This window comes from Pelodiscus sinensis, chromosome 2 (genome assembly GCF_052426305.1).
Source record: "Pelodiscus sinensis isolate ZL-2025 chromosome 2, ASM5242630v1, whole genome shotgun sequence".
Taxonomy (NCBI): Eukaryota; Metazoa; Chordata; order Testudines; family Trionychidae; genus Pelodiscus; species Pelodiscus sinensis.
Genome location: NC_143053.1, coordinates 103,062,611 through 103,079,065, shown reverse-complemented (window position 1 = coordinate 103,079,065; position 16,455 = coordinate 103,062,611). Strand labels below are relative to the sequence as shown.

The 16,455-nt window shown below is 41.1% G+C and overlaps 1 protein-coding gene across 1 annotated transcript in view; it reads left to right on the top strand.

Annotated features, from left to right (window-relative positions):
* SCGN (secretagogin, EF-hand calcium binding protein) overlaps positions 1-13,605 on the top strand; it is a 48,525-nt gene extending 34,920 nt beyond the window's left edge. Inside the window, exons 7-11 of the mRNA XM_075919799.2 lie at positions 4,714-4,769; positions 5,887-5,932; positions 6,033-6,092; positions 6,620-6,688; positions 12,703-13,605. Of these exons, the coding sequence (XP_075775914.1) occupies positions 4,714-4,769; positions 5,887-5,932; positions 6,033-6,092; positions 6,620-6,688; positions 12,703-12,831 (360 nt within the window). The 3' untranslated portion in view covers positions 12,832-13,605. The remainder of the gene's footprint in view (positions 1-4,713; positions 4,770-5,886; positions 5,933-6,032; positions 6,093-6,619; positions 6,689-12,702) is intronic.
* The last annotated feature ends 2,850 nt before the right edge of the window (positions 13,606-16,455 follow it).

Sequence of the window (16,455 nt, the reverse complement as noted above, 5' to 3'; positions counted from 1 at the left end):
TGAGCTGTGGGGTGGGGCAGCAGGTGGTGTGAGGTGTGTGCGGCTGTCCTTGAGCTGCAGGTCAAGAGCCCCGGTCAGCTCCAGAGCCCTTCCCACAAAGAAGCAGGAAAGGGTCAGAGCCCTCGTGCTCCTCCCAGGCTCGTGTGGTGGCAGGTGAGCGTCAGTACTCCCATAAGTATGCCCACAAGATGTATAGTGCAGCCCACCCCCAATTTTCAATCTAGCCCACCTCTGACTTCCATCCTAGGAAGAGGCTGGTACCAGGAGAGTCTTTCTTGATTTGGCAGAAGCAGAGCTCAGAGACAGCGGGCTGATGGGGGAGTTGGGAGCAAAGGGAAAGAAATGATGCTGATTAGTTATAAAATACAAAGTCAATACAATTTAAACTTTAGGCTCAAATTAAAAGCAAGAGGGGACCAATTGCTCAGGAGATTGGTAATGGGGTAGAGATCCTTTCATGCTTAGGTCACCAATTCTTATGTAGCCCATAGTAGTAGTGAACATAAGTCATGGCTGTTTGATAAAACACACCAGTAGGCCAAGTCTACACTAAAAGGGAAGGATGAATTAAGTTACACAACTCCAGCTACGTTAATTATGTAGCTGGACTTGATGTTCCTTAATTCAAGTTTCCCCACTATCCTCTCAGCGGGAGGCCAAAAGGAGCATTTGTTCCCTTTGGCTTCCCTGACCCCACACAGGAGCAAGAGTACTGACTGCTGAAGGGGGCACTCTCTTAGTTTGATTTGGTGGGTCTTTACTAGACCCGCTAAATCGCAGTCCTGAAGATCAATCGTGGCGGCATCAATCTTCTCCCAAGGTGGCAAAACATGGCCAAGTAGACATTTCTTACTCTAGAGCTCTTGTCCTCTAAGTCAGACAAACATGAGGTAGACAACAGACACCGGAAAGCCCAGATAGAAGAATAACTACAGTAAGGAGCTTTTTATAGTCTTTTTATTTTATGTTTTATATTATGTACTCCTTAGGGTACCATTGAAAGCAAGGAGACTTAGGAGACGTATGAATGAAAAAGTAATTAGTGACTGTGCAATGAGTTATTGGCCTCACCCCACTTCTTAACAGTAACAGTAATGTGTCTCCAGCACACAAATTGTCATCACAATTTGTATTAATTGGTATTTTTATTTCAGTCTGATAGGGTACGTCGAGACTGCACTCTAAAATTGAAATAAGATATGCAATTTGCACTACGCAAATTGCATATCTTATTTCCATTTTATTTTGAAATAGGCTATTTTGAAATTTGGTGCCTCTACACAGAACTAAAATTTGAAATAAAGCACTATTTTGAGACATCCCTTGTTCCTCATGGAACGAGGTTTACAGGGATGCCGAAATAGCGCGTCCGTTATTTCGAAAATTATTTTGAAATAGTGGACACATTCCTTGGACACAGGAAAGCTATTTCGGGATACCTTTTCAGTCTAGACATACCCATAGGGAAGCCAAAGATTTAGAGCTCATGGAGGGTGAAATTCTCTAAAGCACACCTACAGGTTTCCTAATTGATGTATGACAGTATATTGTGGTGTTTAGGCCTGTATTTAAAAATGTAAAGATCCTGAACTGAAAGAGAGATTTTTGCTGACACCAGAGTATTTTTGAGACTTATCACATATGGTAGAAAATAAAAGGATAACTTGAGTAAAACAGAAGTACCAAGAAGAACATGGGTGAAGTTTAGCAATAGATTAAGACTGTGTTATATTGATTTTAGTAATGCAGTGAGGAGCACGGTGTTCCTTCTTATAAGAAAAAGATTAGGAAGATGTCTTCAGCATATTTTGCTTTCTTGCAGAATTCAGTGGAACTACATCAGATATGAATTTGGCCCTGTGTTTTTTAGAATATGGTGATTCTCCCTTCATATGGCTCTTCATTTTATAAAGCTTCATATTATTTATGTCGATAAATAATTGCATACCACACTTGTCACTTGTAGCCCCAAAACAAGAGATTTAAGGAAACATTTTCAAAAGAACCTGAATCTTGTTTTCAGAAGTGACTTAGGCACCTAGGTCACATTGACTCTGAATGAGGTTTTTAAAATGTTTACTGCAAGAGGGACTATTTACACTGCTTCCACAATAACCCGTATTTTCGTACATATAGAGTTTCAAGGATTTTTTTCCTGATCTCACTCAGAGCAGTCACACTATACTGCTTCATGTCATGCTAGACTTGCTTCACTCATTCTTTGAGCTCCAGGTTGAGAGGAAATTAGAAAATCAAATTTATTCTTAGTTTTAAAGTTTATAAAACCATACTGTAAACGCATACAAAACAGGCTTCTGAAACAGGAATGAAATATGTATGTATCCATTGTATATTCACATCACTTTGAATTGGTGACATAACTTTAAAAAGCTCTCAGCATTGGCCTATGATGATACTCTGCTCTTTACTCATTTCAGTGGAAATAAAGTTGAGCCAATGTCGAGTACTCTTTAAAATCTAATGATGAATATCCATAGGGTAAAGACCTCATATATTTGGAAGAGATCATTCAATAAAATACTGTTATTTATTACAAGTACTAACCCTAGTACTCTAAAGAGTATTACTGTAAACTCTCACCGTGGTTGCAGGAAGGAAATGTGTTTGGTCATAGGACTTCACATTACAGGTTTCTCAGAAAGTGTTAGCCCCTTTTCACATTGTCTGCTCACACAGCTCTTGGGAGCTTATGTAAGTGTCAAGCTCTGAAGTGAATTCCCCGGCAATTGCCCCAGTTCTGGCAAGATGTTTAGAAACAGCATCTTGGTTTCTTTGACAGTACTGTGAGGTCATCTTGTCCTGTTCTGTGTCTCATTGATGGGACTCTTTGCTGAACACTGTGCCTCTTATAGAAGGTGTAACTGGGAAAGGCAGGCTACATACACCTTCTAAAGGACTTGTACAATCACTTAGATGTTTATTAAAGTTATAACCACTACAGGAATAAGTTTCATGAAAGAAATGTTAGTAGATATCCTAATACTGAATATGAGAAGGAGAACAGCAGCCTATCTTGGTGAAATATTAGTTCGTTTTTGCAATAAAAAGTGAAATCATTTTTTCTACATCATTTTGCTATGAATTATTCATGTTTATGCTCTATCAAGCTTCAATTCCTCCTTGCTTAAGTGATCATCTCTTATTTGTGCTTCACACAGACAAAGAACTCCAAAATACAACAAAATATATGGGGGTGAGTCACCAGGAAGGAACAATCTGAATAAATTAAGCAAAAGATATCACCCATATTTATCAGGATTAACTCCTTGACACTGTCCATCTGAAATTCCTATAGAAAACTGGTTCCTCTTGATGCTAGGTTCTGCTCCCTCAACCCTGACAATATAAAATGCTGACATTTCTGTGTACCAGAATGAAGCATTTTCTCTAGGGCAGTACCATAACTATTACCACTGATGAGGATAATACTGAAGTCAAAAATGGAAGGGTTTAAAGTTCCTCCATGGACCAATATTTTTCCAAAGACAATAATGTGAAGTTGGTTTTTAAGTTAGTAAAGAACTTTCTAGGGTAACAGTTTACTTCTGTGCCAGGTGTGAATGGGAAGAATCTTTGTTATGTGTTTGTTTCATTTCATAACTTTGGTGGCTGGATAAAAGGGGCCAGATTTTGGCTGACACTTGTGTTGGGTGCACAAGCAAGTGGGAAAGGTGCCCACAACCTAGCTAGGCAGTGTTCACTGCTCCTAGCTGCCAGCAAGGTGTCATGGCCAGGTTGTGGGCAACCAAACCTAGAAATCAGAGCCAGAGACCACCATTTTGAGACGAGTCAAAAGTCAGCTGGGTCAGGAAACAGACAAACTGGCAGGCAGAAACCACAAGTCACATGCCAGGAGATCATGCTGGAACCACAGGTACAGTGAGCAGGAAGCATAGGGCACACAGTCTGGACGAGGATGAAACCCAGTTGTTCAGATGGCTTCCTGTTCCTGATACTAGCTTAAGTAGTGCCAGTAGGCCCATCAGCCACTCTGGGGCTCTGCCCCTTGGACCTTAGGGATGGGACCTCACGCTGGGGGCTAGACTTCCTGGGTTTCAGGTAAGCTATTGCCAGCAAGCTGCCAGGTGGAGGGTTGGCTGCTCCCATGAACCTGGCAGGACCTGGTTTGAGAACTCTGGGGTTAGTATGCAGAAGTAACCATTCTCCTCCACCCTCCATGCTGACCAGTCGTGGGAGCAGCATGCTGCACCATGGGAGGAGTGGTATGATAGGATAGTCAGCACACCTCTTATGGGTTCAAGCAGTGTTTCATTCCCTCTGCACCGCCCTCCTTACAGTTGAAAGGACAATTGAAAGGTGTAATTTTTCCAAGGCATTCTAAGAGTGTATGTTCTAACCCAGCTATCTCAGGCTATGTCTAGACTACAGAGTTTTCTCGAAAAAAGTGGCTTTTTTTTAAAAAAAAAAAAAAAACCCTTCACCTGTGTCTAGATGGCCATCACATTCTTTCTAAATTAAATCAAAAGAACATGGCAGTTTTTTCGACAGTGGTAAACCTGCTTTTACGAGGAAAAATGCCTTTTTTTCAAAAGAGCTTTCAAAAAAAGGCATTCTTGAACACAAAGAGGGCATTTTTGAAAGAGAGCATCCAGATTGCCTCAAAAGAAGCTCGTAGTCTTGACGTACCCTCAGTGTTACTATTTTATGACCATTTTTTCTTCTTTATTTTAGATGAAGATCTTTGACAAAAATAAAGATGGACGTCTGGATCTGAATGACCTGGCAAGGTAGATTTCAATGATGCTGTTATGGTTTAGCAGCTTCTAACGGCAGACTTGGGCAAGCTGATGGTTTATACAGAGTTTGAGTTTATACAGACTTGAGTTTGTGTTCTTCGTATGTTTTGAGTGAAATCTGACTGTCCTTCCTAGGTGTTCAGGTGTTTCTACAGTACAGTTCCCATCACCACAGCATCTTAGAAGGGGTGTTTCAAAGGTGATAACATGGCAACTGAGAGAAAGTATTAGATGGTTCTGGACTGTGCATACAGAGGTGCAGTCAAGGTGCTTATATGTACTCCAGAATCCTTTAATATTTTTCATTAATATTTAGCAGACAATAATAACTCAGAATCCTTTAATACTTTACTTTCTGAAATAGAAAGGGGAAAGGGAGACTGGGGGGGGGAGAGAGAGAGAGAGAATGAAAAATACCACAGGGAGACCATTATTTCAGCTTTCTCTAAGATATGGCTCTGTAAGTGATCTGCTTATAACACATATGCCAGCTGACTCTTAGTAAAATGAGTTTAGTAGATTCCCTCCAGCTCAGAGTGAACATTTGTCACTTGTCACATCGTAAAACTTCCTATGAGGGCACAATTTGACATGATTGGCATTCTGTGCCCAGAAGAAACGAAGTGCTGGAATATCAGCAGGAAAGAAGGGCTTTTAGTAGTGCTTTCAGGGGTAATTTGTATAGTGTCAGTGCTACAAAAATATGATTTTGTCCTTTACTTTCACAGCCAGGGAATTCAGCCATGACAAGATTTTCGCGCGCTCTCTCTCTCTGTGTTTCTCTCTCTCACTCACTCACACAGGGGAATAACTGGACAGTAGCTTTCACTTTTAATGCTGACTGCCCCCATTGGTCCTACTGCTGGAAATGTTCTGTAATGGTCATTAACACAAAGAAGTCCATTTTCAGAGCAGTGAGGCAAGGGACGCATACTGCAAATCCCATACACACAGAGAGATTTATGGTCACATCATCCAAAAGACCTCTCCTTCGGTGACCTCCTTCTTAAGATCCCTATAACCTACAATCTTTCTGCCTTCTGGACAAATAGAACTAATACAATAACCAAAAAGATCATAATTTAGATCTCTTCTAAAACCCTTTTAGGATTTTGGCACTCCAGGAAAATTTCCTCCTTCAATTTAAAATGGATGTAAGTAGTACTATTTCCTAATGCATTCATTCTGCTTTTTTCAGCTTTGATAGCTCAGCCCTTTCCTCAACCTGTTATCTTTTTTTCCCTCTGCACTCAGGCTTGTAGTACAGAAGAGAGGAGGAGCGATTTTGAGAAAATCTTTGCACACTATGATGTTGTGAGTTCTGTGGGGGTGTTTATTAGACTGCAGTTCTAGTGGCACATTTGGACTTGGACTTGCATTCATTTCCATGCAGTGCAGTCAGTTAGGAGTCCCTTTCGGTGTTCATAGAATCACAGAAGCAGTGTTGGCCTTAGCTCTGTGCCCTTCCAGCATCTTTGCACCACATGCATGTCTCACCTCTTCAACCAGAATGCCACTTCAAAACCCATTCACGTTTCTTTGACTCCAGCACCAGTGGGGCATGGCAGAGACTGAATTCCCTACTTGGTCTATCTAAATTGGGAAGCACCACATGAGTACCATTTCCTACCTTCACTGGATGTGTAGGGTAGTTACCAAAGAGCCTCACAATCAGGTGCGGGAAGAGGTCAGCACAGTTTGAGGGAAGAGAAGTCACAGGTGATGCTTTGGGAAGTAGGAGATTATGGGTATATAGAGCTTTGGTGGAATCTGGCAGGTAGAAAATATTACTATAGCTCTGACTTAGTGAAACACCTTTAATGCATTCCTCTCTCTTTCAGAGCAAAACAGGGGCACTGGAAGGTCCAGAAGTGGATGGATTTGTCAAAGATATGATGGAGCTTGTCAAGGTGGCTTCAGGATATTTTGCATTTATTGTTTCCCATATTTTTCATAGAAATGATACGTTCCCAATTTGGTTCAGTAGTTTAAATGCACAAACCTTTGAAAATCTGGAATCAGATTTAGTCATAGGAAGAAATTAATTTCATGGTCTCAGCATGAACACTATTGGGCATTTGTCCACATCCCACTAACACTATCAGCACACAAGTTGGTATAATTCAATAAGGCCAGCAGTTTCTTCTTCATAGAGGCCCAAAATAATTTATGTACTAAATCAGATGAGCAATGAAGTTTAGTGAACACTAGTTGAATGTTCAGTCTATGACTGGTACATATGTGCACTTTTTTGGGGGGGGTCAAGATCATGTAGGATTCAATGAATAAAGTGCACTGATTCTGTGGTCGGGATAAGGAGGAAAGAGGGAAAACTTGCATGCACAATACCTGGCTCTGTCATTTCTTATCACTTTCATTATGAGAGCAAAGGAGCCCAATCTTGTGAGGAGCTGAATGCTTTCAGTTTCCAGTGAAGTCATAAGCAGTGAATTAATAATGGATTTTTTTTTCATATTGGTGGCCATCCAAAATACCTGCAGGGAAAAAAGTGATTCGTTTTGAACTGAAACTGAACTTTTTCCATTTTTCTTGCAGACATATACAAAAAAAACCCAAAATATTTTGTTTGTCTCACACAGAATGTTTCAAATTTTAATGTAAAATTACATTTGCTCCAATTAAGACTGAGGAGATGATAGTAGGCAGATAGAACCAGAGGAAATGGTGAAGATTACATCACTTCCTTCACTTAAAGGATCTTACCCACCTTTTGTTACTGTGGTTTGCCATCTAGGGTGTGGGGTTTAATGAAGTCTTCGTTTGTTATTGGGTGTGCAGATAGCCACCCCAGCCAAGACCTTGTCTACACTAAGAATTGTCACTGCCATGGCAAACTGTCATAGTGGGGACACAGTTTATACCTGCTAAAGAGAACTTTTTCTGGTATAGCTTCGGTGAGTGAAATCTACTGTATAATTAAGAGAGTTTGTGCATCTGTCTATATGCGTGTCCATCTGTGAGTACATTTGTTCAAGAACTCAACCTAAATGGTAAGCACTAGGACCAACAAATTTGGTATGAGGCTTCCACTTATCATAACTTAAGGCAAGGTAAGAGTTTGGTTATGCCAAGACAATGGGATGTGCCTGGAATTCAATTATTTTTCATAAAATGGAAAGGGAGGGGTCTGGTAGGAGGGACAGTTATACTGTAGAATGACCCAAGGAGGGCAGCAAGGCACCAAACAAGGAAACCAGGAAAGCTGTAATCCTACTGGGCCAGCTGGAGGTAGAGGTGTAGAAAGAGACCGCTATCTACTATATATTTCAGAGAGTTTGTCTGTTTGTGTGCCTATCTGCCTGTGTGTCTGTCTGTCTGTCCCCAAATTGGGGGACAGGCACCGCTCCCCTGGCTGTACCTGTTGCAACTGCAGTGAACATGGACAGGCTTCTCGCCTGACCCCAAGAGGTTATCTTCTCTTCCTGGGCATCCTGCATGTTGAACCCCTCATTTCCAACCCCGCCGCAGAGCAATGATTTAAATGGAGAAAAACAAAACTTATTTGAGTTACGGACCCAAGCAACATTGGGTTAATCTTCTCGTGGGCTATACTGGCAAAAGATATTTTTTCTGGCATAATTGCATTGACAGTTGGGCTATTGCAGGCATGCCTATGTCAACAAGGGGGGGGTGATTTTTTTTCATTCTCCTAACTAACATAGCTATACCAGAAAAACCTAAGTGTACAGCAGATTTATAACAAGTGGGATAGTTGTGTTTAGCTATCTTTAAAAACAATGAGTAGACCTGTGGCACCTTACAAACTAACAAAATATATATATATAATTATGAGCTTTTGTGGACGGAACCCACTTCCTCACATGAATCCACCTGATGAGGTGGGTTTTATCAGAATTCATCTGATGAAGTGGGTTTTACCCATGAAAGCTCATGATTTTATATGTTTTTGTTAGTCTCTAAAGTGCCACAGGAGTACTTGTTTTTATCAGATTCATAGTTCTTTTTTCCATTTGTGCTTGGGAAGAAAGTTACAAACTTTAGTTTGGATGAGGTCCTTACCATAGTTATCCATGTCTTTGCTACATCTATACTGAATTAGTACGTATGCGTTATGCATAGAGCGTGTACATAGAGCTACACCTGAAAATCATCTGGGCTCTTCAGCTAATGCAAAATGCAATTCAGTGCCTTGGTGGTTCTCACAGATGGCAGATTACATCATTTAGTTTCTGGATACAATCTGAACTTTTGATTTTGATAAACATAGTTTCCATCTTGGCTACCTGAGGGTACATCTACACTGGAAAAAAACTCCTGCTGTGGCGAGTCTTAGAGCCTGGAGCACCTGACTCAGGTTCAAGCTATGGAGATACAAATAGCAGCATAGATGTTTGGGCTCAGGCTGGAACCCTGGCTCTGAGAACTGACAAGGTAGGTGGGTCTTGGAACCCAGGTTCTAGCCTGAGTCCGAATATCTGTGCTGCTATTTTTATCCCTGTAGCATAAGCAGTTGACCTGGACTCTAAGGGTGTGTCTAGACTACATGCCTCCTTCGACGGAGGCATGTAGATTAGCCAGATCGGAAGAGGGAAATGAAGCCGCGATTAAAATAATCGCGGCTTCATTTAAATTTAAATGGCTGCCCCGATCTGCCGATCAGCTGTTTGTCGTCAGATCGGGGCAGTCTGGACGCGATGCGCTGACAAAGAAGCCTTTCTTGATCGACACAGGTAAACCTGGTTTCACGAGGCATACCTGTGTCGATCAAGAAAGGCTTCTTTGTCGGCGCATCGCGTCCAGACTGCCCCGATCTGACGACAAACAGCTGATCGGCAGATCGGGGCAGCCATTTAAATTTAAATGAAGCCGCGATTATTTTAATCGCGGCTTCATTTCCCTCTTCCGATCTGGCTAATCTACATGCCTCCGTCGAAGGAGGCATGTAGTCTAGACACACCCTAAGACTCACTGTGTAAATGTACCCCTAGAGGCTTCCCATGTGAAAGTACATTTGCGAGATGCTGCAGCTAAAAGCTGACTCCTGTTAGAATCATTATTGGAGTTAGAACCTTCATTCTTGCAGCACAGATAGCTCCTACTTGAGCTACAGGGCTGGCAGCAAGGGAAATGGTTCGAGAGTGGTTGGGAGTTAGCTCAGCTGGAGCTCTCTATGTTCCTCACCCCTGCAATGTGAAGAGTGCCTGTCCCATGTCTGGCCCCCAGAGGTGAGGCTGACTCTTGGTGTGGTGTGCTGGGTTTTGGGGGATGGTTGTAGGACGCCCAGCCTGTCTTTCTGTCTCTTCCCACCCAGGAGTTGGGGAGAACTCCTGATCCATTTGGTGAACCCAAAGGAAGGAATGTAAATGGATCACTGGGACCATGCTCTGGGCCAGGGAGTTGTTAAAGAGGGAGCCTGTCCCACCTGTCTTCCATTCCCCCTCCTTCTGCCTACAGCTAGTCCAGCACCTTCCTGGTGTTCCCATTACAGCATGTGCTAGTACTGCTCTTTGGCAGCTGAGCGAACCCTGCCTGGGAATGAACAATGACTCTGACACACTACCAAAAATTGTCCTGAGGAATGTCAGAGAGAGAGAGGAGTTGGCAGTTTTTAACACATTATGCCTCAGCAAATTCTGAGTGGAGTGTCCTGGGAGAAAGAAAAGGCACTTGTGTGGCCAACAGGATTTCCTCTGCCAAATATCAAAGGCCTTCTGTGAACAAGGAGATGGGGAGCTTCTCAAAGACAATGCTCCAGGCATTCTTTATAATAGAATGTGCGAGGCAACCTAATTATGGGGGGGGGGGAGGAGTTGTTACCAGCTCCTCCTATAATAAGGTGTGATTAACCCTGGGCATCTTTTATCTAAGAATCAGAACTACTCTTTATATTGACTCAGTGTATCCAGACTAACAATATGGATTGGATGGGATGGCATCTGCCTTTCAGTATCTGAAAGCCCAGTCAGCATCAGTTCTTGTTTTTCCATAACCTGTCCCTCTGGCCACTTTGAATCTCCTCCTTCCCACTATTCACACACTGGTAACTGCCAGGTTGCCTTTTGATTTGTACCTACAATCACAATAACAACAGAACATGGCAGATAACACCTACCACTGAAAATATCTCAATGTACTTTTGGTGGATACACTTTCACCAACATGCTTTTCACATTTGTCACGGAGCCTGAGAAGGTTGTGAAGATCTTAAACCAGAACAATGGCTGAAACAAAGGAAAAAGAAGACCTTTGGGTCATGTGACGTGGAAACATTCTTTCCTCAAGGGAAGACTTCATCATCACCCTCATCCTTTTCTTCTTTGTAATCATGGCTGAATCTGATACTTTTGACAGCACAAAGTCTGTTCTCATTATGAGGATGAGAGAACAGAGGAAAGATGTTAATTCTAAGAAATGACACCACATATTTCCAATGCAATAAAAATGTAGCCATTAAAATAAACCTTCTGTAATGTATTAGCCAGTCCATGGTATTTCAGGGTTGTTTAAAGCAATGGAATTAGTCTGGCCCCTCGGGTATGTCTACACTCGCATCCTCTTTTGAGAGAGGGATGCAAATGAAGACATTCTAAATTGAAAATGAAGCCAGGATTTAAATAGCCCGGGCTTCATTTGCATATTCACGTTATGGCGCTATTTTGAAATAACAGATGCTGTTAAGACGTGGTTATTTTGAGAGAAAACCCTTCTCTCAAAATAACTGGTAAACCTCATTCTATGAGGAATAAGGGTTATTTTGAGAGAAGGGTTTTCTCTCTAAATAACTGCTTAACAGCGTCTGTTATTTCGAAATGGCGCTATTTTGAAATAGCGCCATAACGCAAATATGCAAATGAAGCACGGGATATTTCAATCCTGGCTTCATTTGCAATTTCAAATGTCTTAATTTGCATCCCTCTCTCGAAAGAGGGTGCAAGTGTAGAAATACCCACAGTGCTAACTTAAGAGTATGTCGACACAGCACCCTTAGCTCGAAATAAGCTACATAATTTGCATTACACAAATTGCATAGTTTATTCTGAAATATCTTATTTCATAATTTGATGATGAAAACACAGTGCCAAATTTCAAAATAACTCTCTATTCCGAAATTCCCTTTAATTCATGGAATGAGGGTTACTGGGATGTCAGAATAAGTCACCCATTATTTTGAAATATATTTCAAAATAGTGGGCTGCTTCAGTAGACATGGAATAGCTATTTCAGGAAAATTCCGATATCCTAAAACAGCTCTGCAGTGTAGACGTACCCTGAGGCTATGACTACACTGCACTCTAAACTCGAAATAAGTTTAATAAGTACACATTCCAAGTTTATTTCAAAATGAAGTGCTATTTCAAGACATCCCTTAACCCTCATGGAATGAGAGTTACCAGGATGCTGAAATAGCATGCCCGTTATTTCTAAAAACATTTCAAAATAACAGGTGGCTTTTGAAGATGCGGGGTAGCTATTTCAGGTTACCTCTGGTATCCCGAAATAACTTTGATGTGTAGACATGTCCTTAAAGAATAACTGTCTATCACACATATTCCACAAGGGACAATGTTTGTGCAAGAAAACAGGGTTACAGTACAGAATGGGGGCATCAAGAGATCTGAGTTCTGAGTACTGCTCTGCAGCAGGTTTTGTTATGTGAGCATAGCTCAGTCATTTATGCTCTGGGCCAAATACAGCAACTATGTTAACTGCCTTATTTAGACTCCCTTAAATCTAATTAACCCCACTGCACCTATTGTAGAGCCATAAAATTTTTCCATCATCCTTCTTGCCATTTCATTTGTACTGATACTACCTGCTTGCTTAGTATTTCCTCCCAAAATGAGTTTTATGTGCTTCAGTCATTCTGGAATTCCTGTTGACACACGGTAGAAAAACAACAGATATTTTCTGTCCTGACACTGATTCTTTCTTTTGTCTCCAGCCCAGCATTAGTGGTGTGGACCTGGACAAGTTCCGTGAGATTCTGCTCCATCACTGTGATGTGAACAAGGATGGAAAAATTCAGAAATCTGAATTAGCTTTGTGTCTTGGGCTTAAAATGAACCCATAGATTTGAATGTGCTTTGCCTGTTGTTTGCAATGCTTTCCTTTGTAAGAACTTGGAGCTGCTGGTAGAACTCTTACAGTGCTGTGTTAACAATCTGTGTGATAGTGCTGAATGTGGAAGATATAGACACCTCACTGCTGGAATGAAAGTGCATTTGCACCTGGATGCCACAGAGTGGAGAAAGGGCTTTCAATTCAGTAGCTAGGTTCACGTAGCTCAGTAGATGAAAAATTACATGTGGGGGCATCTGTGTTTTTTATAAATAATGTCCCTATCCACAGACATACAGTTTATCAGAACTGGATGTGTGTGGTTCCACTACTTCCTTCATAAAATATTGCCACAATCAGTTCTCTGGAGTAGGGTGAGTCTTGCCTTAAAATGTAAGATTCGTGCTGTCATGCTGTACTTACTTTCATTGGTGTTTATGATGATTGTCTTCTATGTGAAGTCACTGTATTTCTAAACATGAGCATTGGGTTTTACTTGGGCATACAGCATTATAATACTGGATGGATTGCAGTTTATTTGTGCAAGAATAAAAACAGCAATTAAGGAAATACAATAAGATTGGCGCTTATGCATTACTTACGGACAATCATGCATATCAGTTTGATAATGCTACTACACTATGTATATTCTGTCATCTCACAGTATTGAAACTAAGTGGTAGGATTCATGTTGTTCATTAGAAGAAGTTATCTTTGGAACCTCTGCTTTTTTTAATAAACAATGGCCATATCCACAAACATACCTGTTGCTCAGAAATGGGGGATCCCATTCCATTTACTGCCTTCATAAAATACTGCCACAATCTGTTCTCTAGAGTAGGGTGAATCTGTGTGAATTTGTCACGTCTTGGCTTTAATATGCAAGGCCACTGAGTACAGTGGAAACTTCTCAGAGAAATTACTACACAAAATAATTTCACTCAGAGGCAAATCCTTCTTTTGACCAAAATTAAAGTAAAATGGCTTTGTTCAGGGTTTTCCACTAGGGATTAGGGAGACTAAAGTCCAGAGACAGCAAAGCACTTGTTCAACTTAAACTTTATTTTGTTAAATCATTGGGTCTTAAATATGTTTATATGCTTTGCTGCACCTCCTTGCATGGTCTCCATGACACTATTGGAACCTCAGGGCCATAGCATCTGCTGCATTCTGTGATCTTCCATATCAGGGGAAATGTGTAGTCAGGGACTTACTGGCCACACTCAAAGGCACTGTCTACTTTCCCTTCAAATAATCTCCTCTTTATTGTCACAGTGGAAACAGCCGAGGAGAAGTGTTCAACAGAACCTCTGTGGGTTATGCTGCACTGAGGTCCTGCCATATGATCCATGGAGATCTTCAATGCACTTTGCACATTGTAAAGCACTGGTTTCTACTCCATCATATAATATTTACAGAAAATGGCCTTTAATAAGTTAGTGTTATGTCTTACTTCTTTCAATGAGACTATTCCCTTGCTTCAGTACTTTGCTGAACAAGGACATGTTTACTCATGTCCTTCAATGTTTTAACTGAAAGAAAACTTTAAAAATAATGAATAGCCTTGCAGCACCTTAGAGACTAACAAAAATGTAGATTGTATCATGAACTTTCATGGGCACAACCCACTTCTTCAGATGAATGGAGTTAAGGGGTCTAGTTTCCAAATAAAGAGCCAAGAAAGAGAGGGGATGGAGGGAGAGAAGGAAAAAAAGGGGGGGAAATTGTCAATTAGAGTGTTCATGCTAAATGAAATTGATAGAGTGGGTACTAAGTGCTCTTAAGTACCCTGTGTTTGTTTTTTTATGTCATTAGGATATGGAATGTAGTGGGCTATCCACGCAAGGTCTTTGTTTAGAACTCTGTTGCAGGTATCAAACTTGTAAATGAAATTAAGTTCTGCAGCCTCCCTTTCAAGATGCAGTGTTCGGGCCTTCAAGTATATGGGCAAGTTAAAATGTTCCTCAACAGGTTTCTGTGTGTTACCTTTTCAGATATCTGATTTGTGTCATTAATCTTTTGTGGTAGTCACTGTCCACTTTGGCCAATATACACGGCAGAGGGGCATTGCTGGCGCTTGATGGCATAGATCACATTGGTGGATATGCAGTTATATGAAACTCTGATGTGCTGGTTTATGTGGTTAGGTTCTGTGATGATGTCACTTGTATGGATGTGTGGACAGAATTGGCACTGGTGTTTATTGCAGGGATGGGTTCCTGGATGAGTATGATGGAGATATTCTGTGTGGTTACTGGAAAGAATTTGTTTGAGGTTAGAGGGGTGTCTGTAGGCAAGGATTGGCCTGTCTCCCAAGGTCTGTGAGAGTGAGGGGTCATTTTCCAAGATAGGTTCTAGATTGTTGATAATGCACTGGTGGGGTTTAAGTTAGGGGCTGTAGGTATTGACAAGTGGTGTCTTGTTGTTTTCTTTGTTGGGCTTATCTTGAAGAAGCTGGTGCCTGGGTATTCATCTGGCTCTGTCAACCTGTTTTTTTAATTCTCTGGGTGGGCATTTTAGTTTTAAGGATGCCTGATAGAGATGTGTTTGCCTGAAGGTGTTTGTCTCTGTCTGTGGGATTGGAGCAAATCCGGTTGTATCTTAGGGCCTGGCTGTAGACAATTGATAGGGAAATGTGTCTTGTAACGGTCATCAGGTTTCCGGTATAAACTAGTGGAAATGTGTCCGTCATGTAATTTTTCTAAGGTGCTGCAAGACTATTCATTATTTTTTATGTTTTTTCAGTGAGGGTATGTCTACACAGCTAAGTTATTTTGAAATAGCAGCTGTTATTTTGAAATAACTTTCCTAGCGTCTCCACAAGCCAACTGCTATTTCAAAATTAATTCAAAATAGCGGAGGGCTTATTTCAAAATTGGTAAACCTCATTCCATGAGGAATAGCGCCAATTTTGAAATTGCTATTTTGAAATAAGTGCTGTGTAGATGCTTATTTCAAAATAGGGGGCCTCCAGCCCTTCCCAGGGTGCCCTGCTGGCCGCCCTGGCCACAAGGTAACTTCTGACCTGATGCCCTGCTGGAACCAGTTCTGGCTGGCCTTAAATGTGATTCAGCGTCCAATCAGTGTGGACGCACTATTTCAAAATAGCAAAAAGCTATTTTGAAATGCATTTTGTGTGTAGACGTGTTATTTCAAAATAAGATGTTTCGAAATAACGTTGTAGTGTAGACATACTCTTACAGACTAACATGAATAACCCTCTGAAACTTCAGTGTTTTGTTAGATCAGGGCTTTAACTCTTCAAACTAATTATTATCATTCTGACAACAGCAAAAAATCACAACAATAGCAATAGTTTTCACAGTGTTTCATGGAAGGCAGTAGTAAAAAAGAAATCATGCCTTACAAGTACAGAGAAGCACCATTAGCCACATACACATTCATTCATCTGAGCAAAGCTCCAGGCTTATGTTGCATGACACCAGACAGAAAGCTCAATAGCTAAAAACCCTATAAATGTGCTGTACATGATATGTGAGTTGCCATGGTCTTTAATAATTTCCTACAAAATATAATACAGGATGTAACCAACCAGAATTCCATCATATTTCCAAGGGGACAAGGCTCATCAACCAAAATATCCCTTTCATTTCACTCTTCTGCTTCTTTGTCTTTT